Genomic DNA, 23,800 nt, shown 5'->3' on the forward strand with positions numbered 1-23,800 from the left:
CCCAAGAGGTTTGACTTTAGCATCCTACTTTCAGCCTCTAACCTGTATTATCTCTACAGAGGTCATTCATTCAATGCATATTCACCTATGACATGCCTGTCACCATACTAAGCAATGGGGCTATGGACACACTTCCTGCCCCCTTTGCCATGTAGTACTCTGGAACAATAGGCAAATAAACTAACATCACAGCACCTGGGTCCTGAGGGCCACGGGGGCCCCTGGTTTGGCCTGGGACAGGTGAATAATCATCACTCACATTTATTGACCATGTGCCAACCACTGTACTCAACCCTTTTAATGCATGTTTCATTGGAATCTGTTAATAATTCATGCAATAGACATTTTTCATTATCCACCTTGTATAAAGAAGGAAACTGAGCTACAGAGAAAGACAGCAATTTACTCGGGGTCCCAGAACTACAAGGCAGTTCTGCGCTTTCAACCATTATCTCTGGAGCCTGACCTTTCAACCATTATCTGTCTTGTTTCCTGGAGGAGGTAAGCCCTGAGCAAAACCTGGATGTTCTATTGTAATCTTTTTGCTGGCCGTGAAGTTCCCAGGCCAATGACATCAGCATCACCTGGGAACTTGTTAAAATGCACGTTCCTGGGCTCCACTCTGGACCTGCTGAGTCAGAATCTGTATTTTATCAAGATTTCAGTCTACTTTAATGCTCATGGGATTAAAAAGCATGCTTCTAATTCAATAGCTGTTATCCAGGCAAACTAGGGAAAGGTGTTTAGGCAGGAGGAACAGCAGGCACAAAGGCTTAAGAGTAAGAGAGAACATTTGGTGTGGAGGAAACAGCACTCCTCACATGGCCTGGGCACTTTGGGAATATTTCAGCAGCCTAGTTCTCAGGAGTCACAGAAATTGAAGGCCCAGTGGCGGCTCGTCAGGGTGGCAAGGGCAAGGCACCCCTGGGTTTGTTGCCCACCTGTATGGCTTACTCAGCTGTATAAGACAGCACTTAGCCTCTCTGAGCCACTTTCCTTGTCCACCTTCTCAGAGTGGTTATGGGGGTGAATGAGGAGAGGGCGCACCACGGGCCCAGCACAGTATCTGACACACGATGGGTACTTGGTGCGTGGCCCTTGTACCGATTTTGGCTACTCCCTTTGCTGACGTGACTCAGGCAGCATCATCCTCACCCCTTGGCGGTCTCCTCTAAGTTCCAGCAAATGACATTACACAGGGAGGAGACAGTTTATGAACTTGTTTTACTCCTCTGCAGCCCAGGAAGCATTGATATCTTGGCTAGGGCTCTCACTATGACCCCTTCATGTTATGTGTGAGAAAATGGTGCCTAGAGAGAGGAAGCCATTCCCTTGAGTTTGTACAGTGATTGCCACATAGCGGGTGCTGGGACTTGGAGGTCCTGGTGTCCAGACCTCAGCATAGCTCCCTAATGTTTAGACTTGAAGGCAGATTATGCCTCCCATGTAGCAAAGCAGCCTGGGGACAACTCACTTTAGTGGCACTGCACCCTTGTCCTTGTACCCTCCTGGGCTCCCAGAACAGAGGTCTCTCCACTTCTGCTCCAGCCCTGGGCATTAGACTTACCCAATATCTGTGGTGGGGGTGTCATGGATTCCTTCTTTATACAGCATCTGTGAGCAGTACTTGGCCTTCGAATTTGGCACCTTCCGCCTGCCCCACCTACCTTCGCTCATCACCCAATCTCCTTGCTCACAGCCCAGAGCTCAGAAAACAGGCCGTAGCATTGAGACAGCCACTGGAATGAGCTATTATATTTTCTTGCACAGTTTTTCAAATATTCATATTATTTGTATGAAGGAAGTAGGATAGAAATAAAAGCAAGAGAGCCTTCTTCCTTGAAGATAGATACACATAGCATTTTAAAAATGTTTTCTTCATTTAATAAAGCAGTTTGGGACCCTGTGTTCATCCTTCAGTTTTCTAACTGAAACCAATGAATCCTATGACGGATACAAGTAGGTCTCCTTGATTAAGGGCATATGCCAGACTTTGAGCTAGGTGCTTCTAAACGTTATCTCTAATTCTCGAAACAACGCTGCAAAGTAATTTTACTTAACTCTATTTTGCCTGTGAGGATCCTGAGGATTAGAGAGAGGCTAAGTGACTTGCCCAAAGTCACACAGCTGGGAAATGTAAGAGCTGCAACCCAAATTTGGGTTGCCAGCTCCAGGCCCTTGCTCCTTGCACTGAGACTTCCTGGCTCTTCTTAGCCTGCACCCACGGACAACCAGACAGGACTAGGAGTAGGACCCTTAGCAGGTGACTGCTTTGTTCACTTCATCTTCACAGGAGACAAAAACAGGGCCCATATGAATGCACACAATGTATTCACATTTGGAAGATGTCTGGCTCAGAGAGAGGAGAAAATATATTTTCCAAGATCCCCCCAAATTTGGCAGTTAGCACTTGAACCCTAAGTTTTGACTCCAAACTCAATGCTCTTTTCACTGCTCTGGGCCAGGCACTTCATGGGCAAACCACCCATCCTTCCATGGGCTGAGGTCCCAGTGTCCACAGCTCTGATGTGGGGTCCTGCTTAAGTTATAGCTGGGGTAACGAGCCTGTCTCTTACCAGCAGTAAGACCTGGGGTTAAAATTCTCCTCATGTGTCCTGTCTGTGTGACCTTAAACAAGCTAGGTAGGTTCTCTCAGCCTCAGAATTATGATTCGTAAAATGGGATAACATCACGCCCAATTCACCTTGTTATTTTGATGCTTCCTTGAAACATACATGTGAAATGTTTAGCACAAAATTTAGAAATAGCAGGAGGGGTGCCAGTGGGTTACTAATATCATTTATGTAATGAAATACTCCAGGCAGAAAAGGACAGAGAATATAATGCATTTTTTCCCTAAACTATTAGCAGGTTGTAGAGTCCACATAATGGGTTGTAGGTGAGTATTTTTTGAATAGACTAGACTAGGCTAGGATAGAATAGAATGGAAACTCTCAGATGCATTGTAGATGGTAATAGTATGGAGGGTGAACATTATTCATGAATGCTATTTTGGGGGTCATCCTGAAGGATCAGTTAGTCCACAGGGTTGTTCAGCCTGGCGTCTTGTTCAGCCAGTCCGAGTGTAAGCCATCTCACCAGGAAGGACTGTGCTCACCCAGGAGGGGCTGTGCCCACCCAGGAGGGACTGTGCTCACCCAGGAGGGGCTGTGCTCACCCAGGAGAGGATATACTCACCCAACAGGGAATGTACCCACTCAGGAGGTGATGTGCCCACCCAGGAGGGGCTGTGCTTACCCAGGAGGGATTGCTCACTGATGGAATTCTAATCACAGGTCCTGTGTGCTTGTAAATGTTTGGAGAAGCAATTTAAACACACCAGAGTGTGCTGATAAGCACATTTCACCGTTTACATAAAGTCCTCGAAATATGTAAACACATAGCACAAGACTGTGCTGGGGCCCAGGAGGCTGGGCCTCACACCTGGGGCTGCATCCCAGACTTTCCTCTTTCCATTGTCTTCAGAAAGGAGGAAACTGGGTCCTGGGGGAAGGCAGTGAATGGCTCCAGACTCCCACAGTGCCGACAGCAGCAACATCAGAACAAGGAAGGAACAGAGAGAGAGGGAAATTTCAGAGAGAAATAGAGAGAAAAGGAAAGAGAAGGGGAGAGAAGGGGCGGGGAAGAGGAGGTGAAGGAAGGGAGAGAAAAGGGGAAGCATGAAGGAAGGAAAGAGAAAGACAGGGAAAGGAAAATAGAAAAAGTTGCTCCCGTCTGGACACACATCCCTGAGAGAGCTGCGTGCCTTCCCTGGCCATCCTATATAAAATAGCCCTGGCCCCGGCATTCCCTATCCTTCTCATACCGCCTTGTATTTCTTTGTAGCACCTGTTCCCTGATATACCATACATTTATTTGCTCATTTTCCACCTCTGCCCACTAGAACATGAGCCCCAGGAGACAGGGAACTTGATCAGCATGTCCGTGGCTGTTTCTCCAAGCCTGGGACACTGCTGGCTCTGGTGAAGAGTGTGACTATCTGTATAAAAGTGTGCATGAAGCATTCATATGATGAGTAACTGAGTCCATGAATGAAGCTGAATTTAGCTCTCCTAACATGACCAGACCACAGTTACTCATGAGTTGGCTCAGCAAGGAGCCCAGTAAAGCAAGTGAAACTCGGGTGTTTGACCTGTTCTCAGATTGCAACAATGGTTCACATTAACAGAGCACTTATTAAGTGCCAGGTACCATTTTAACTACTTGCCATAATCTTATGTGGCAGGCACTCCCATTTTCAGATGGGGAAGGCAGGCACAGAGGGAGATAGCCATTTGCTTAAGGACACACAGCTAGAAGAGGCAGAGCTGAGATTCACACTCAGACAGTCTGGCTTCTACTTGTGTTTAATGCCATGCTCCACTGCTTCCCAGAGAGAAAATTCTAGAGCAACAGTTTGAGGGACACTGACTTGGACCTTTCAGAATCCAGCTGGGGAATTTCATATCTTTTTTCTTTTTTCTAGCAATTTGAGGAAAGTCAAGGCCGGACCAGTAGCAAAACAGCCTTTTACCAGGCGCTGCAGAATTCCCTGGGCGGCGAGGACTCAGATGCCCGCGTCGAGGCTGCTGCTACGTGGTATTACTCTCTGGAGCACTCCACGGACGACTACGCCTCCTTCTCCCGGGCCCTGGAGAATGCCACCCGGTAAGCTAAGCTGCAGGAGGGTGCAGATTCCTACTGCTATGTACTGGAGTGGACCCAGTTGATGTTCAGGTCATGAATGTGGCTTAGTGATTGCGGTTTCCTCTGCATCATTCATTCAGCCTACAACATGGGGAGCTTCCCTGCTGAGGGGCAGCCCTGGGGGACATGTGGGATGGACCCTGCTGCCCGGAAACCCCAGGCCAGTGGGAGAAATGAGCGGTGACTCCAGCTCTTCCTAGACCACGAGGGAGCTGTCAGAGGGCAGAGACGAAGCACTTGCGAGAGGTACCTGGTGCACGCTCCACCTGATGCAGCTGCTCAGCGAGTGCTCAGGACAGCCTTCCACACTCCTGGCCTTGCATTCACTGAGCCCAGTGCCCCCAGTCTTGGCTGCCCATCAAGCACACATGGGGGCATTTAAAGGGTAGGTGACACACAGGGCCCATAGTGGGGCAGCATTTTTCAAAGCTCCCTCAGCTGATTCCACCCTGCAGCCCAGGCTCACCTGGCACAAGGGAAGCAGAGGCCTGGAGGCGGGGAGGTTTTGTGGCTGATGCCACTCCCCGAACAGGAACAGCCCAAGCTCTGACAGCCCTGCTCCCTCTCTCTGGGGCTGGCTGTTTCTTGTATCCACTGCTTACATGCCTTTTCCCCATTCACGCTCAAGCTTCTCTCATTTGGGGATGGCTGCCCAAACCCCCACCCCAAGATGGCAAAAGACCGCGGCCCCCAGGCCCTGCTGTCCCCAGGGTCCCTCTCTTGCAGCATGCTCCCTGCCCCGGAGGTTGTCAGGACAGACCGCCTCCCTCTCCTAGTACTGCATTAGCTCACTGAGGCTGAGAACTTTTACAGAAATGCACGGCAGATGCACAAGAAATGATTTTTGAATAGAAATAAGGAAATAACCAGGGCTCCAGTCCTTTCTTCCTTCTGAGCCCCCTAGGATGAGAACACAGTGGGGACTCCAGCTCTCAGGTCACCTATGAGTCCCCTCACAGGCGATGAGTCTTGGTTTCCTGAGGGCTCCCTGCTCCCAGTGGGAAGAATGGGTGGGATGCAAGTGCTTTCAGCATTCTGTGCCTCCTTTTCTCTCTCCTTCTGGGAGGCCCACACTGACCATTTGCTTGTTGTCCCTGGGGACAGAGCCAGTGTCAAGGCTCAGCATCCTTTGCTGAACTGGAGCCTGTTGGGAAGGGATGGGCTGGAAGGTGTTGGAGACCCACTGCCCTGCTTGGTCTCTCCACTCAGGAGCCTGAGGTTTCCAATTGGAGGGTCACTGGCTCAGAATAAAACTGTGCCACCCACTTGCATCTTGGGGACTAAAAGGCTTTAATTTTCCCTCTAGTGGAGATCACCACTTTAGATGAAATAGCTAGCAGCTATTTTGGGAGGCCTTGCCCTGGACTGGACCATAAGAACTCACAGATGTCCAGTCCCTGACCCTGAGAGGCTTATAATCAAGTCAGGACTGGGCTAGATCGCATTGCAGAGAAAGCTCAGGGCTAGGTTCTTGCCTTAATTTTGCCTTATCTGACCTTAAGGACAACCTGCGTGCTGGGGTAAGAGCTGAGACTGAGAGAAGGCAGCATCACCAAGGGAAGCCCCACTCGGAAGACGAACTCCAGCTCAACCTTAGCTCAGGTCCTCCTTCTCTCTGGCACAGACTCAGGCCCTGGCCCTGTCTCCTTGGCAGTTTACTGGGCAGTGTCCCACCCCAGGCCTGCCAGCCTGTGATGCTTCCCATAGGTTTGATCCTGTCCCTGTCCTGCTTACAATGCCTCAAGGTGCACGGGAGGAATCGCAGTTGGCTTCATCTGCCCCCAAGGTGCCCACAGTGCCCCACCCAACTACAGAGCCTCACCTGGGAAGACTCTAGCACCCAGCAGACTCACCAAAGGCTTTTATCCCAATGACCAGGAAAGGAAGACGGGCACCCATTTTGCTAAGGGACTCCCATGGGTGCTACTAAACTTGGTCATTACAAAACCTCTTCCAGGTAGGGACCCTTGGCCCCACTTCTCAGCTGGGATGACAGAGATTCAAGGAGATAAAAGAACTACTGAGTATCTCACCTTTACTCCATAAAGGAGATGGAATTGAAAACCTGGTGGCCCAGGGTCACCAAGGTCTGTCTGACTCTTGCCTGGCGGGGACCGACTCTCTAAGCACACAGCCTGTGCGTCAGCACACGCAGGGCCCCACTCTTGTAAGCTGCTGCTTCTGAAATTGATTTGTGCTACCTTCAAAGGTGAAGCAAGTACATAACTTAGGGAGGTTTCTGAGCCTCCTCATCTGGACATTTTGGACTGGATCTTTCTTTCTCGTGGGGTTCCCCTTTCCACTGCAGGATGTTCAGCACCATCCTGACCCCCACACACTAGATGCCAGTACAACCCTTTCCATTCCCAGTTGTGACAAGCAGGAATGTCTCCAGGCATTGCCAAAGGGTTCTCTAGGGGAGGTAGAGATGGAGGTGGCAAAATCCCGCCTGCTGAGAGCCACTGGGCTGAGCTAAGGGTACCACGTGCCTAAGCTATCTTTGGGGGCTCTGACTTCTTTTAAAATGCACAATGATTTTATGTTCCATTCCACAGTATATTGCATTTAACTCCACTGTGTATTGCACTTATGTTACTATAAAATGTTTTGCTTCCTCATCTTTAAGTGAAATTGATGTCCTAGGAAGATGTTTATTTCATGGGATTTTTGACGCCTAAAATACGTCAGCATGGGCACCAGTTTTTGAGCCCATGACCTACCAGAGGACACTGTGTACCTACCATACCCTGGCTCTCCCATCAGTGTGGCAGTGGAGCCACTTGGAGAGCACTGCTGGGGAATGGGAAGAAGGTGTTCTTGTAGGCCTGGGCAGGGGGATTTTGGGGGCCAAGGCAACACCTTGCTGGGAGAAGCCCTTTCCAGGCACCATTGCCCACAGAGCCATGATTAACAAGACTCCCCCCATGTTCTCCTTTCACCAGGGACTACTTTATCATCTGCCCTATAATTGACATGGCCAGTGCCTGGGCAAAGAGGGCCCGAGGAAATGTCTTCATGTACCATGCTCCCGAAAGCTACGGCCGTGACAGGTAAGATGCTGCAGGGAAGCAGAGAAAGGAAGGTAAAACCAAAAGACAAGTCCCAGTTCAATGACATGGAACACACCACCTAACCTCTCTAAGCCTCAGTTTCCTCATCTGAGAAATAGAAATAATTGTATTAGCCACTTCATCTCACTGTCTTGTTGGTGGGGAAAGTTAAAACAAATGATGTGAAAGGCTGTGCAAATGATGACGACACACTTTGGACTTGCAATGTTAGTTATTAATTGATTAATTTGACTGGAGAGGAAAGGCTTTTTCATTTACTCTATGTATTTACTCCTCTAGAAACTGAGCACTAGCTTAAGACAAATGGCTTTCCAAAGTATAAAAAGGCTTTTTTTTCAACCAAAGGAAAGTTGTATTCGTGCTTGATTTATATATCATTCTTACTTCCAGAATAGGTTCCAGCTCCCTTAGAATAAAATATCAGGTGCAATGAAGTCATCAAAATGAGAAAGAGAAATAAGGTACAAGTGAAAGAAAACCAACCATAAAGGAAGGGCCAAGCAATGAGCTTAGAATTTAGCCTTGAGTTTCCCAGAAGCCAAGGAAAAGATTTTAAAAAGAAGAAGTAAAGAAAGTTTTGGGTTTCGTAACTCCAGTAGCTGAACAAAGGAAGCAGAGAGACTAAGTGACAGGGACGCACGTGATCTCGGCTTCGGAGTGAAAGAACAATGCAAAGAGGGTAGCTGGGGACTTGGATGACCGGCAGTTTGAAGGGAGGTCTATGGGGCTGTCTGTTCTACTGCCCCATGAGCTTACAGTCCTGAGCCATTCATCCATGTGGGGAAACCCCAGAACCCTTCCCACTGAGGCAGTGACTTCGTGCATTAAACCACATCAGATCACAGTGAGGTGCCTTTGGCAAGACGATCTACTCCTCTAGGGGCAGGAAAGTAGTGGTGTCCTTGTGCTCAGCCTCCCATAAGCATTCACAGGTAACAGATCATCAGGAACACATGTCTCCAAAAGATGCCAGACGATTATTGTTTTATTTTATATATGAATGGGAGCAAAGCCTGTCATCTGGGGTCAAGAACATTCATCGCTCACATCCATGGTCTATTTTTTTTTTTTTTGAGATGGAGTCTCGCTCTGTCACCCAGTCTGGAGTGCAGTGGTGCAATCTTGGCTCACTGCAAGCTCCGCCTCCCAGGTTCATGCCATTCTCTTGCCTCAGCCTCCTGAGTAGCTAGGACCACAGGTGCCCGCCACCACGCCTGGCTAATTTTTGCGTGTGTGTTTTTAGTAGAGACGGGGTTTCACCGTGTTAGCTGGGATGGTCTCCATCTCCTGACCTCGTGATCCACCCGTGTAGGCCTCCCAAAGTGCTGGGATTACAGATGTGAGCCACCGTGCCCTGCCCCCTGGTCTGTTTTATGGGCAACAGGGAGCTGGGTGAAAGGACTGCAGCTTTAGAGGTGGGGGTCCAGCCATACCACCTACCTGCTGTGCCATCATAGGTAGTTTTCTTTGTCTCTCTGATCTTCAATATCCTTACCTACAAAATAAGGCTAATAATTTTTCCTCTTAGGGTTGGCGTTAACAGTGTCTGGAACATAAGTTATCCAACCCATAACAGGGCTTTACCCTGTGTTACTTAGCAAGGCAAGGGAATTCTTATAAACACGCATCATTTATCTTTATAATTAGCAACACCCCTAGAGTAGGCTGAATAATGGCCACCTGAAGATTGACTCCTCCCCATGTCCTTCTTTCACCAGGGACTACTTTATTACCTGCCCTGTAATGGACATGGCCAGTGATTTGGCCACCTTCCTCCCATTCCCCAGTAATACTTACTCTCCAAGTGGCCTCACTGCCACTAGAGGAAAGAAAGGACATTCTCATTTCTCCTAAGCACTCATTAGTTACCTGCTTTCTCCAAACAGTCTCTTTTTTTTTTTTTTTTTTTTTACGGGATCTCCCTCTGTTGCCCAGGCTGGAATGCAGTGGCGCAATCTCAGCTCACTGCAACCTCCACCTCCCAGATTCAAGCAATTCTCCCACCTCAGCCTCCCAATAACTGGGATTACAGGCACACACCATGACTCCCGGCTAATTTTTGTATTTTTAGTAGAGATGGGGTTTCACCATGTTGACCAGGCTGGTCTCGAATTCTTGACCTCAAGTAATTGACCCACCTCAGCTTCTCAGAGTGCTGGGATTACAGGCATGAGCCACCGCACTTGGCCCAGACTCTTGCATTTTTAAAGCACTTCACAAAAAAAGTTCAGAGCCCAATTTTGCAGCGTTGAAATGGTCACCTCGATTTTACAGAGGAAGTGTGTCTCAGTCTGTTTGAGCTGCCATAGTAAAATACCTTAGCTGAATAGTGGCCCCCAAAAGATCTCAGGACCCAATCCCTGGAACCTGGAATATTTCTTTATAAGGAAACAGAACCTGGGCAGATGTGATTTAGTTAAGGATGTTGGCATGGGGAGAGAATCCTGGATTACCCTGGGAGGGCCCTGAATGCCATCATAAGCATCCTTATAGGTGAGAGCCAGAGGGAGAAGTGCTGTCTACAGAAGACAGAGGCAATGTGACCACAGAGTCAGAGACTGGAGCGATGTGGCCACAGGGAAGGAATGCCAGTAGCAGCCAGAAACTGGGAGAGCACGGGGAGGGACGGTGGCCCTGCTGTCACCTTGGTTTTGGCTCAGTCAAACTGGTGTTGGGCTTCTGGCCTTCAGAACTATGAGAGAAAAAAAAGTTTTGATGGTTTTGAACCAGTAAGTTTATGGTGATTTGCTACAGCAGCTGCAGGAAACTCATGCAGTCCCCAAGGTGTTCTCGTTTCCCCGGAGCACCCATCATTCACCTGCTTTCTCCAAACAGATTCTTCTGTTTTTATAACACGCCACAAAAAAATGTCCAGAATCCTTGTGAGCTCTGCAGGGTTGAAATGATTACCTCTGTTTTACAGGTATGAAGTGTGTCTTAGTCTATTCAGCCTGCCATAGTAAATATGCCTTAGCTGGGGTAATTTATAAACAGCATAAACTTATTGCTCACAGTTCTGGAGACTGGAAGTCCAAGATCAAGGCATGGGAAGATTTGGTGTCTAGTCGGGGGCTCGCTGTCTGCTTCACAGGTGGTGCCTTCTTTCTGCATTCTCTCATGGCAAAAGGAACAAACATGTTCCCTAAGGTCTCTTTTATGAGAGCGCTAACTCCATCCATAAGGCTCCACCCCCATGACCTAGTTACTCCCCAAAGGCCCTGTCTCTTAATACGAACACACTGGGGATTCCATTTCAGCCTATGAATTCTGGAGGGACGTAAATATTCAGAGCATAGCCGAGTCTGAGGTTCAAGGAGTTCAACACAATTCCCTCGAGGACAAGCAGCTGGTTAGTTAGAGAGCAGTAACCCACCCGCGGCTTCTCTGCGCCTCAGAACTCTTTCCGCTCCAACACGCAGTCTCTCTGCTTAGAACTATAATTTCAGCCTGACCTACAGATTCAAGCAACGGCCTCCAGGTTGCAAGAAGAAAAATAAGTGGCAGGCCAGGATTCCGGGAAGGAGGCATTGAGGGAGAGAAGGAATGATGACGAGAGCCATGTGGTTTGGGCGGAGATGAAGGTGCCCTCCTAATCCAGTGGTCTATGGCCACCCATGGCGAGGGAGGCCCAGCATGGGAAATGGTTCCTAGAATCAGCCTTGGCAGTGACCTCCTCACCAGGGCTCTCAAGAATCTACCCTCCATCAGACTCTTTTGTCCGATTCTCTGCCTTCCTCACATGTAAGGCAGAGATTACAGTGAAAGGTGTAACTCTCCCACAGCAAGTTCATTAAAAGCCTTACAAATATGCACATACTGTTGGACCCCAGAATTTACAGTGGCAAAAAATAAGAAGTAAGTCTTCTACATGAGGGTGAAAGCAATAAAAGCAAAACAAAATGAAAACATTCATATCATTGTTGTCTGAATCAATAGTACTTGGACCCTACCCGGATCACTTTCATAGGCTGCTGTAACAAAGTGCCACCAAAGCAGCTTAGAGCAATAGAAATGTATTGTCTCAAGTTCTGGAAGCCACAAGGATGAATTCAAGGTGTCAACAGGAGCACCTCTGTAGGCACTAGGGAAGGATGCGTTCCGGCCTCTCTTTTAGCCCCTGGTGGCCTAAGGCGATTCTTGGCTCATAGATGTCTGTGTTCTTCATCTGGTATTTCTTCACATCATCTTCCTTCGTGCCTGTCAGCCTCTGAACCCAAGGTCCCCACCATCCATGTTGGTTAGGGCCAACACTAATGACCTCAATTTTACTTGATGACCTCTATAAAGATCCTATCTCTAAATAAGGTCCCATTCTGGGGTACTGGGGGTAAAGACCCCAACATATCTTTTTGAGGGAGACACAGTTCAATCCATAACATTGCCTTTCTCTAAAATAACTGAGTCTGCTAAGCAGGCTTTTGAGTGGCAATGGTCCAAAGTGGTCTATTTTGGACCTGGGATTGGGGTGGTCCTCAGAGGAGCAATTCTAACAGAGTAGAATCACAACCTCAGTCTTCCACGGCCAGTGTGGGTTTCTCTGTTACTAGGTAATGTCCTCATGTCCCTAGAGACAGGGTTGCACTGTGCTGACCCCGGGAACCTCCCATGAAACCAAGCCATGTTCATGTAGAGACCCTCATAACTGCCTCCCATGGCTCCATGGCTCTCCACACCTCAGAGCCCAGTGACCCTCCTGGCACAGATGAGGACCTAGTAGGTTCTCAGGAAATCATACTGAAGGATAGATGGTCAGGAATGAGTCCTTTCTACTTTAGTTTTTAGGCTCCATGGGGCTCAGTTTTGCCACCTGTGAAGTGGGAGTAGGGAGGCCGGAGAGGTCTAAAGCACTGATTCTTCACTGGGTTCTAGGGAGCCTGGATCCTGAGCCTCTGTGAGGAGGGGGCAGGTCTGAGCCTCCCAGCCCCTTTCTCCTTATGTCAGAGACTGAGCTTTGAGTAACATTTCAAGGTTATTCAATTTAGAAAGTATGAAAAACTACTGGATCCAGTCACCCAAAGGCATCGTTTAGTCCTCAGTTCTATCACTTTTGGAGGAAAGAGACACGCAGATCCACTGAAACATTTTATAGTAGCAGTATTCCTATTCTTGTGGAGGCAGAATAATGCCCTGGTCAAAAGCAGAGATGCTGGCATCTATTATTTTGGTAAAAAACATATCCTTGAGTCTTATCAGCTCAGTGACCTAAGGCAAGTCATGTAACCTCTTTGGTGACTCAATTTCTTCATGTGGCAAATGGGTATAATAATAGGACCCATCTCAAAGGTTGTGACAATCATTAATTTTACATAAAACAGAGACAGGCAAATAGTGATAAGAATATTCTGTTCTTCTTGGCCATCAGAATGCATTCTTGACAACCCCCTGTGTAGATGTCTCCTCTCTCCATCACCATCACATATGGTGCCATCTATGTAGTAGATAATTGCATCAATGAATGACTCACAGAAACTAACTGATTTGATTTTTGGCAAGTTTATCTTATTGTCCCAAAAAGACATCTCTCTTTCTCTCTCTCTCTCTCTGCCCTGGCACTGTCACATCTCTCATTTTATTTCTGGCTCAAATCTACATACTTAAAATATACGTGTGTTACATTTTCAGCCATCTGTCTCATACCTCCATTTCTGTTAGCATATATTAGCTTTCCTGGCAACAGCTAGTGAAAAAAATACAATGAATTATTGCTTTCTTATAGACTATTGTAAACTGATCACAGAATAGTGTGATTTTCTTACTGTGTACCTGGATTATAGATGAGATTTTCATTCCTGAAATTGAGGGCAAACTTCTATAGGGAAAGAATAGGTATAACAGATGGAGAGGAGACAGGGAAATCAAAATCTCTAGTGTGAGGAGAAGGTTCCAGTTTCAGATTCAGATTCAGATTCAAAGAATCAAAGAATATAGAAGATGAGACCGTCTAGCTCCTTTATTTTACTTGTAAAGAAACAAAAGCCCAGGGATGTGAGCAGATTATTTCCCCGTCCCCGAGCCAGTGAGTGGCAGTCTGGACCCATGTCCTGTTCCCTGCCCTCTCTCCAGCTTTCTTTCAATTGCTCCCACTTCATCCTAAATCTTATTGAGTGCCTACAATGGCCAAGTCCACATACCAGCTGTGTGGCCTTGGGCAAGTCACTTAACCTCTCTGAGCTTCCATGTAGCCTCACCTATATCTGGAGAGAGTAACAGGTCCTGTTCTATAGGGCTATGGGAGAATTTGGGGACACTGCCTGCATGGTGTTTAGCCCAGGCTGGCATCTGGATTGTGTGTCTGAATGTGTCTGCGTGTGAGTGTATGCATGTATGTGTGTCTGTGTGTACAATACCTGGCAGCTTTGATTTCCAAGGTTGCTGATGAGAGAAAAAACTCACCAGCTTTCTCCTGTTCATCTCTGCTCACTGGCGAAGCTTTGAGCCAGTTTCTCCCATGGTCTGTCCCTGGAGCCCTCTGTTTGAGGAAGTGGGGTTGCCAGTGAAGCCTGTAATCCAGGGCTTCTCAACTTGGGCACTGTTGATATTTGAGGCCAGATAACCCTTTGTTGTGGGAGGCTGTGCTGTGCATTGAAGGATGTTTAGAAGCACCCCTGGCTTCTACCCACCTGATACCAGCAGCCCCAGTCCCTCTAAGCTGTGCCAACCACAAATGCCTCCAGACATTGTCAGATGTTCCCTGGGGACACAATCCTTGCTGGTCGAGAACTACTGCTGGAATCTATTAGAACTGAAGTTATTACTAACAGTACCTGAAAGCAAACAGCAGCCCCTCTCCCACACACTGCCCCCGAATCAATGCAGGATGGCCCTGGCCAGGATGCTGTCCCTGGCCCCATGGAACCCCCTCAAGCAGATGGAGTGTGCCAGAGAAACAGGGGTGACTTCAGTGATTCTTTGTAACAAAGCTGACCTAGAGGCCGGCAGGCCTCCCGGTTCACATGCAGTGGGGCTCTGGCCTGCTGTCTCTCCCAGGTCTGAGGGCCTGGGCATTCTCTCTAATGCCTCGTGCGTTCTCTCTAATGCCTCCTGTCACTTGCCCAGGTACCTCTCAAGGTGCCACCTGCTTATTCTGCTGGGACCCTTCCCTCCCGGCCCATCTCTGGTATTTCCATCTCTCTGACTCACCGGTGATGTCCTCCTCTCTAAGCAGCCCCTTTCAAAGACACGCTGGCCTTTAAAGGTCCAGGTATCATTCCCAGAAAGAGTCCCATCTGTGTCCTCTGCTGCTCATGAGCAACGGACTCAGACCCTGTGGCCAGGTTTGGGGACTGCACTCCCAGCCCTGGTCTGTGCTCTGGGCCCCAGCAAGTGTAGAAAAGAGCACCGGTTTGTTCTCTGCTGTTTCCTGTCTTTCGAGGGCTCTGCCATTTTCTGTGTGCCTCTTTAAGTGTTGGTTTCCTCATCTATGCAGTGGAGCTAGTAATAGTACTTATGCTTACTATGAAGTATGTCAGGACTAAGGAAGACAAGGCACACAAACAGCCTCGCCTATGGGCCTAACTGCCTGGCAGAGAGTGAACACTGATTAGGTAAGCATTACTAATGCTGCTTCATGTATTATGCTGGAAGAATCCAAATTGGAGATCAACAGGTCCTTGGAAGAAAGCAGCCACAACTGAAGTGGTTTCTGGTACCAGATATTGCATGAGGAACTGTAGCCACTTCAGAGGGGATGTGGAAGCCTCTCATCTTAAGATGCCTGGGGGCTGGGCCAGCTGTGGAGTTCATGGTTTCCATGGAAATTCATCATAAGGCTGAGTGTGTGCTATGGCACTTGAATTGTGTGCTGGGTCTTTCTTCTGAAGGCCTTGGCCTCCAGGGTGCTGGGATGTCATTCCTACATCCCGGTGGTGTGGAAGATGTTTCAATAAGACCACATTTGACTTTTCTTTAAATGGAAGAGTATGGCTCTTGGGATTAAACATCTACTCATGCTTCTTAGAGAATGTTAGACTGGTCTTTCATTTTGGCAGAGACAACCCAATCTAGTGAAACAGCACATCCTTTGAGAGTAAAACAACTAGAGTTCTAATCCCATATCTACCATTTATTAGCTGTTTGCATTTAAACAAATCCCTTTACCTCAATTTCCTCACCTATAAAATAGGTATGGCTATATCTACTTCATAGTATGAATATTCAAGATCATGTACATTAAACATCTGGCTCATTGCAGATGTTCAATGTTAGGGAGCTAGGGTTATTTTCCTTTTAGGAAAACTAAGTCTCTGAGAGAGAAAAACAAAACATTCAAAATGACTAAAGAGGCAATAATGTTCCTCCTTGATAAGTTGTCCCAACCCTGGAAAACAAAGCTGTAAATTCTAGACTCAAGGCATTTTGTACACCACTACACTTGCATTCTAGACACTACTGTGCATTCCAGAGGCTTTTAACATTCCAGATTCAAAATATTATCTTTTTAGTTGACTGTCTTGGTGAGTTTGTTGGAATTCACAAACCAAAGAAAATATGAAGTGGATAGATTATTGAACTGAATCCATCAGCCTGGCTAACATCCTGTGGGATTATTTCCCAGTGTAGATGAAAATAAATCATTTTCTGAAACCGATCACTCCAACTCCTTGACATAATAGGGTTTGCACTATATATCTTCTTCAACATTGATTTGACAGAGATTTACCTAACGCCGTCTATGCTGCAGATCCCCTTCCAGGTCCTAGAAATGAGAAAGCTGCAAGGCAGAGAAGAGCTGCCTCTTGGGACAAAGACTGTAGTTGCGGGTGGGCTGATGGGTATCTAGGAATAGTGTGGAAAGAATAGACAATACACACATCAATATACAGCATATGTTCAGACAACAGCACTAGGAAGGAGATCCACTAGGGTGCCGTGGTGAGTAATAAGAAAAGAACCTTGTGTAAAGGTGACATTTGAGCCGAGAACCGAGAAATAAGAAGGTGTGTGATCTTCACGTGGAAGTGAGAAATCCCAAAAGAAAGATCATCAAAGGCCAAGGCCCTAAGGTTGGAAAGGGCTTGGCATATTTGAGGATAAAGAAGAAGGCCAGGGAACTGAGCATTACTAATGCTGCTTCTTGTATTATGCTGGAAGAATCCAAATTGGAGATCAAGAGGTCCTTGGAAGAAAGCAACCACAACTGAAGTGGTTTCTGGTACCAAACATTGCATGAGGAGCTGTAGCCACTTCAGAGAGGATGTGGAAGCCTCTCATCTTAAGATGCCTGGGGGCCGGGCCAGCTGTGGAGTTCATAGTTTCCATGGAAATTCATCATGAGGCTGAGTGTGTGCTAGGACGCTTAAATTGTGGCACTTGAATTGGAGCCTGTTGAAGAAGAGGAGAGTGGTTGAAGGTGCAGAGGGAAAAAAAAAATGGGTCTTGTAGTTCACATAGGAGTTTGTAAACTGTGGCTAGCAGAGAGATAGTATTTTATCTGAGTGTGATGAGAAGGCATTGCAGATTTTTAAGAAAACATATATAATGCACAATGGTCTTTTCATTCATATCCAGAATGGCTCACTGAAACATCAATTATCTTTTTTTTAAAATAATAGAAGGTACAGTATCAACCCTGTTATCTAATGTGATGGTCAGTTACTCAGAAAAGTTGATTAAAAAGAGAACTTGTGAAAAATGCATAAGATAGGTGTGATGCCTTAAATATTTTATTTTAACTTTAAACACATAAATCTGCATCCCCTGGCCATTCTTTTGGTGCAGGATCAGAGGGTTAAGCTGGAAAATGCTGTTTGGAGTTCTGCCTTTGGACTTCTTGCAAAACCATAAACGTAGTGCATGATCTATTATTTCCAGTCTGGGATCCATGAAAGTGGAGTATCTGTATGGTATTCAATAAATTCAATTAAATATAAAATCACAATGACAAATACAATGACTTAAACAGTTGGGTCTTGGTAAGTACACAACACAGTTAGTGAGAATGCATGTTTGGGGCCTGGAAAATTCATTTTTTTCTGGGCAACAGTTATCATACTTTATGGAGGGAATAAAATGTTCAGGTTAATCTAGCAAGTTAGTTGAAAGCTGTGACTCTACTGTGAAACAATATATCATACCGCTCTGCTGAGCTTTAGGAAGTTAAGGGACTACTGCAAATATCTCCTTTGGGGCCTGGGGTGGGACTACACTATTTAGTGTGCCTTAGGGAGCTTATTTTTAAGGGATTGCATAGCAAATTCTCTTGTAAAACACAAGCCATTTGTAAAGCAAATAATTACTTCCTGATTAATTCACATGCAGAATCTGAACTTTTGCGTATTAGATTTACCCAAAGAGAGGCACACTTATAAGTGTCTAGTCATAAGTTACTTAACACTTCATCAGCTTCTCAAAAAAAAAAAAAAAAAAAAAAAAAAAAAAAAAAATTCCTGGGAAGCAAAAGGACTTTCATTCCTCCCTGTTCCCTAATTTCCTTTGGAGGAAGCTATCGAGAGATGCTGGCTGGGGATAAAAAAGGGAGTATATTTTATGGGGATGAGGTCAACAGACTTCCTGCAGGCAGACAGAGCAGGAGGGACTGAAATCCCTGCAAGCACAGACTCTCAAATCAGTCCATTCAGATGGGCAGTGATGCCCATCCGTGCTGTGCCATCTCCAGCACAAGCCTCTTCACACCATTATCAGCAGAACGGCTTCTGCCATGCAAAACAGTGTCTTATTTCTGTCAAGGGAGATCCTTCCTCACACCCTCACCTCATCATAAGGGGAACCCAGGCTCAGCCCACCTCCCCAGCTGAATCCACTGCCAGGTGCATCTCTTTGGATGGATGTACCTCCATCATTCTGTTTCCTGATAAACCCAAACCTTCATGGACTATGGCTTCTGATCCTGGAAGCTGAGCTCAAGTCAGGAACTTGCACCATGGATCATCTCTGAAATGAGGCTTTTGGCTCGCTAGGATGCAGGCTTAGCCTCCCTGCAGGTCCTCAGCAGCACCAGCAGGATTAATGATGAGCAGTATGGCAGACAGGTAAGCTTGGGGACGTTATGTGAAAAGGTTCTGTCTTTTCTGGACAGTTGCAGTGACCCTAGGATTTCTCAGTTCTTGTCTTTCTTCCCACACACCTCTAGTAATCCTTCTAAAAGAAATGCAACTTACAACTCATTTGCTTAAGAAACCTCCAGGGTTCCCAGCCCCTTTAAAACATGACCATCAATTCTTCTGGTCTAGGCTGTCACAGCTTTCAAAGAATGAGAGCCCAGTGGACCTTAGCAAGCATGCAGTTTAGTGGTTTTCAGACTTTGGATTTTTCTGGACTAGAAAAAGTTCCAATTGCACTTCTCAGCAGGACCTGTGAGGCTAGCGCCTTGAGGACTGTTTTCTGCCACCTGCACCAGCCCCCACCTGCCCTGGCTCACCTTATGCTCAGTCACACCCCTTGTCATTCCTTGCTCCATACAGAGTGCAGATCCTGCTCCATGACAGCACAAGTGCTGAGTTGCTACCCACATGCCCTTCCTCACCTTGTCCATTCACTAACCCTACTCATCTGTCAAGCACAAGTCCACCGCAGCTTCCTCTCTCTCACTTTCCATAAACTCTTCTGCATTTTCTTGCCTGGAATAAATGATATTTCATTTCTCTCTCTCTTCTTATGGTACTTGGTAAGTAATTCTGTCACTTGACAGATACCTACCTTTCTATTGTACAACATACAACATTTTGTTTTTGAAAAGCAGTGGTTGGTCGCACTTCTCTGTTAGAATGTGAGCTCCTCAACACAATGTCCACCTTTTGAGCCTCAGCATCCATCCAGAGGACACTGCACAGCAGGCATTCGGCAACTGTGGGCCAAGTAGGGTCTTAGTCCCGACACCCCTGTTCTAATTTGCCACCGTCCTCACTGGACGGCATTCAAATCCTGAAACTGAAACACAAAAGTATGCACACACACACACACACACACACACACACACACACACACACACACACAGAGTCATCCGCCGAGCTCTGTGGCTGGTCAGTTCTTTCCACAGTCTGGTTAAATGTAACTTTATCAACTTCAGCCACCTTAACTCTTCCTTGGATGGCAGCTTACAGTTTTTAAAGGAAATTACACCCACTGGATCTATGAGCATCCAGTAATACCATGTGGGTGGCTGAATGGAGATGATTGACCCATTTTACTGATAGGAAAACCAAGGCTCAGAGATTCAGCAGTGGAAGTGGGACTTGAACAGAGCTTGCCCAGCTTGGGCAGGTAGCTTTCCCAGGCCCAAAATCTGCTTCTCGGAGGTGACAAGGAGAAGATTCAGATCTGGCCTGGGCGTAGGATGAGCAGCTGTCAGACAAGGGGCAAGTTCCACTGCAATGTGCTTACCAAAAACAGCAGAAGACAAGTGACAGCTAAATGCCTCCAGGCTGACCATATACTGACACAGCTGCCACGGGTTTGGGCCTATGATTTATCAGTGATCAGACACAGCACAGAGCAAAGAAGCCACATCAGCACACATGAACTGCCTACCCCTAGGCTGCGAGCACCAGGGACACTCAGTTGAGTCTCTCCTTTTACCTTGTCAGACCCTGGCATGTTCTTCCGGGTCTTCCTCTGCTGCTGCTGAATCCAAATCCCCTTTTCTTCCTCCAGAGGGTCCCAGAATCCCCAACCAGTGCCCAGATTCACCAAGGACTTGATCCTCGGATCCCAGATTCCCTCTTCAGAGGCTCCACTGTTTGTGCCTCCTCCAGATGTCCCTTAAACCGCTCAAAATAACTCCTGCATCCTGATAAAGATCAGCTCTGCTAAGGAAAAACAAAGCAGAAATCCTCATACACAACAGGCTCTCAAATTAAACAGATGGGATGGGCTGGAATGCCAGACCTTCCCCCCAAAGCAGTGCTCTGTGGCCTTTCTAAGGTCGCAGGCAGTGGTGGCCCGGAGCCGGCTCATGCAAGTTCATGAGAGCCAGTGGTACACATTGCTTCCCAGCGTCATGCTCAATGACATCATTTTGGAATTGGCTAAGGTGGGAGTGTTTACACTGTAAAAATTGGCGAATATCACACATAAGATTTCCTTTCCCCCAGAGAGTCGATTATTAAACGTTTTTCTTTTTTTGAAACAGAGTATCACTTTGTCACCCAGGCTGGAGTGCAGTGGTACGATCAATCAATCGTGGCTCACTGCAGCCTCGACCTCCTGGGCTCAAGTGATCCTCCTGCCTCAGACCCCCAAGCAGCTGGGACTATAAGCACACGGCAGCATGTCCAGCTAATTTTTGTATTTTTTGTAAAGATGGGATGTTGTCATGTTCCCCAGGCTGGTCTTGAACTACTGAGCTCAATCAATCCACCTGCCTTGGCCTCCCAAAGTCCTGGGATTATAGCCATAAAGCCATCACGCCCAGCTGATTATTGAATATCAGCTCATGACTTTCTTGAGAATGTGATGGAGAATATGAAACATTTCTCAAGAAAGATGCACCCATACACTTCACAGCATTTTATGTGTAATTTTAGGGAACTTGTGGATCTCCAAAACCCAACAATGGGACCTCCCCAGGCTCCCACAAGTTAAAGACTCCCACTCTTAAGCTTTCAGATGTCTCTGTCAGTTAATCAAAAAGGAAATGAGTGTATGAGCCAGAAACTAGGTCAGAGAGATTAAAAATATTTTATTGCTAAACCTCGTTCAGGGTAAGCATAATTGTGTCACCATTTTACAGAGGAGGACACTGAGACCCGGAGACATTAGACAGCTTGTCCAAGATTGCACACTAGTCAGTGACTGAGCTGGGGTTTCAACAGAGCGCTCTGGCCTTGAAAGTTTATTTCTGTTCACTAGAACACTTGGAATGCAGCTTCCTCTGGAGGAAACAGTAGATCAGGCTATTGTGGTAGCAGTTATGCCCCGTCAAAATGTCCAAGTCCTAAACCCTGAAACCTGTGAATATGTTACCTTCCATGGCAAAGGAACTTTGCAGGTGTGATTAAGGTTCAAGACCTTGAGATGGGAGCTTATCCTGGTAAGCTTGATTTAATCACACGAGTGCTCTAAGCAGGGGAGCGTTCCAAAGAAATGCAGCATAAGAAGGGCTCGGCCACTCTGAGGGTGGAGAAGGGCGGTTCTGATGGACAGCCTCTAGTGACTGGGGGTGGTCCTCAGTTTGTAGCCAGCAGGAAAATGGGGATCTGCGTCCTCTACCTCAAGGAACTGAATCCTGCCACAAACCTGAATGGTCAAGAGACGTATTCTCCCCAGGACTTTCAGAAGGAACGCAGCCCACGCACCGTTTGGTTTTAGTCCACTAAGACCCATCCTGGATTTCTGAACTCCAGACGCTGTCAGATAGTAATTTGTGTTGTTTTAAGCCACTGAGTCTGTGGTAAGTTCTGAAGGCAGCAATAGAGAACTAAATACAGCCAGTTTTCCAGAAGGGCCTCCTGAGAAACAGGCTGTTGAACCTTTCATCCCACCGTGAGGAGAAATATTAAGCCCCAATGGGGAGAAAATCGGCCAGACATCACTGGAGGAAGAAAGAGGAGGGGGGCCCCTATTAACCCTGGGCCTCCTGGCTTCTCTGTGGCCACCACGGAGGAAGTGTGGTGATTGAAAAACAAGACAGCTTCAGTAAGACCAGCAACGAGGCCATGAGAAAACCCACACAAGACGCAAAGGGACAGCAGACCGTGAAATCTGCAGACGGAGGCTTCAGTCCTGGCGTCACCACTAAACAGTTACGGGGCCTCGGCAAGAAAATGGCCTCTTTGAGCCCAAGCTTCCTCCACCGTTGAAAGGAGTAATAAAACCTATTCACAGGGTGGGTGAGATAATAAGGGTGAATGCCATTTGTAAACTACCAATTTTGGGTTTATGTGAGAGATTATTTCTATTGTCATTGTAATGACAACTTCTCTCTGCCTGGCATTTTTTGTTTTGTGATCCTTTTCCTAACAACTTACATCGCGATTACTTTTAAATGGTCCTCAGTCCCCTCTGCACAGGTAGACTACACAGAGCAGGGGATTGGGGGCCTGGGAGACTCGGGTTTGAGCCCTGGCTGTCCCGTGTCTCAGGCATGTCATTTTCTCTTTCTGAGCCTTCATCTATCACCTGGAAAGTATGTGGATGGTAACATTCACTTTTCCAGTAGCCCTTGAATGTTGAAGATCACAGCTGCCAAAGGTCTACCATGGTGCCTGGCACAGCCCAGGTGCTCTGGAATTGGTGGCTATAAGCAGACACTGGGTAGAGCTGGCTGCAAAATAGGCCACCTTGGCCACTGCAGAATCTGCGACTCTTTTCTGGGCTCCTCACAGTTATTGCTGACATTGCCCAAGGGACTTAGCTCTTTGGGTCCCAGGATCCTACAAATTTCAGTGACACTTGCCACTTCCTGCTCCCCTCTCAAAAACAGGAAACCTTCTTCCTTCTCTAAGAAGGCCCTAATATGTGAGAATAGTTGCAAAGAGATGCTGCGCTCGGTGACTTATTCTCTTCCTAATCATGCTGTATGTCCTCGTGGTTTCATACTCCTTCGATGACACCTTCCAGTGCAGTGGCCCAATACTGATACACAATAACTTCATCATAATAATAGCAGGCATTTGTAAAAACACTTCTTTTAGACAGAGCTTCCACATGCAATAGCTTATTCTATCTGGTAGTTTATGTAGAGGAAACCAATGCATAGAAAAGTCAAAAGACGCCTCCAAAGTTACACAAGCTGTAAGTTTCAGAGCTGAGTCTCAGCTGAGTGATGAGTTTATGTCTGTTTTTCTATGGCCTACTGCCAGTCCCATGTATGCCTGGTGATCATTCTTATGGCCAGGGTAGGAATACTGGCTCTCCGGCCCTCAGGCCTCAGTGTTAGGGAAGGACCCCTGAACCTCTGCTATCACCACAGTCCCCAGCCTGAGAAGGAGAGGGTCAATAAGAAGGTGCTTTCTTTGCTTGAAGTGTTCTGCTTCAAAGCCCTGAGCTAGAGGGGCCCTTTCCCCAGCCTCTTGGATAATCACAATAAATCTCTCTGAGTCTTAGCCAGAGTCAAACTGTCTATC

General features: G+C 47.0%; 1 protein-coding gene and 1 long non-coding RNA gene across 2 annotated transcripts in view; one reads left to right on the forward strand and one right to left on the reverse strand.

Moving 5' to 3' along the window:
• TG (thyroglobulin) overlaps positions 1-23,800 on the forward strand; it is a 273,399-nt gene that overhangs the window by 244,335 nt on the left and 5,264 nt on the right. Inside the window, exons 44-45 of the mRNA XM_008001584.3 lie at positions 4,487-4,668; positions 7,650-7,757. Of these exons, the coding sequence (XP_007999775.3) occupies positions 4,487-4,668; positions 7,650-7,757 (290 nt within the window). The remainder of the gene's footprint in view (positions 1-4,486; positions 4,669-7,649; positions 7,758-23,800) is intronic.
• On the reverse strand, positions 17,481-20,857 carry LOC119624859 (uncharacterized). The gene is made up of 4 exons (XR_005240931.2): positions 20,313-20,857; positions 19,434-19,581; positions 19,261-19,354; positions 17,481-17,613 (listed from the first exon to the last, which is right to left on the reverse strand). It is a non-coding gene; the product is annotated as an uncharacterized lncRNA (long non-coding RNA).

Source organism: Chlorocebus sabaeus, chromosome 8, assembly GCF_047675955.1.
Source record: "Chlorocebus sabaeus isolate Y175 chromosome 8, mChlSab1.0.hap1, whole genome shotgun sequence".
NCBI classification, from domain to species: Eukaryota; Metazoa; Chordata; class Mammalia; order Primates; family Cercopithecidae; genus Chlorocebus; species Chlorocebus sabaeus.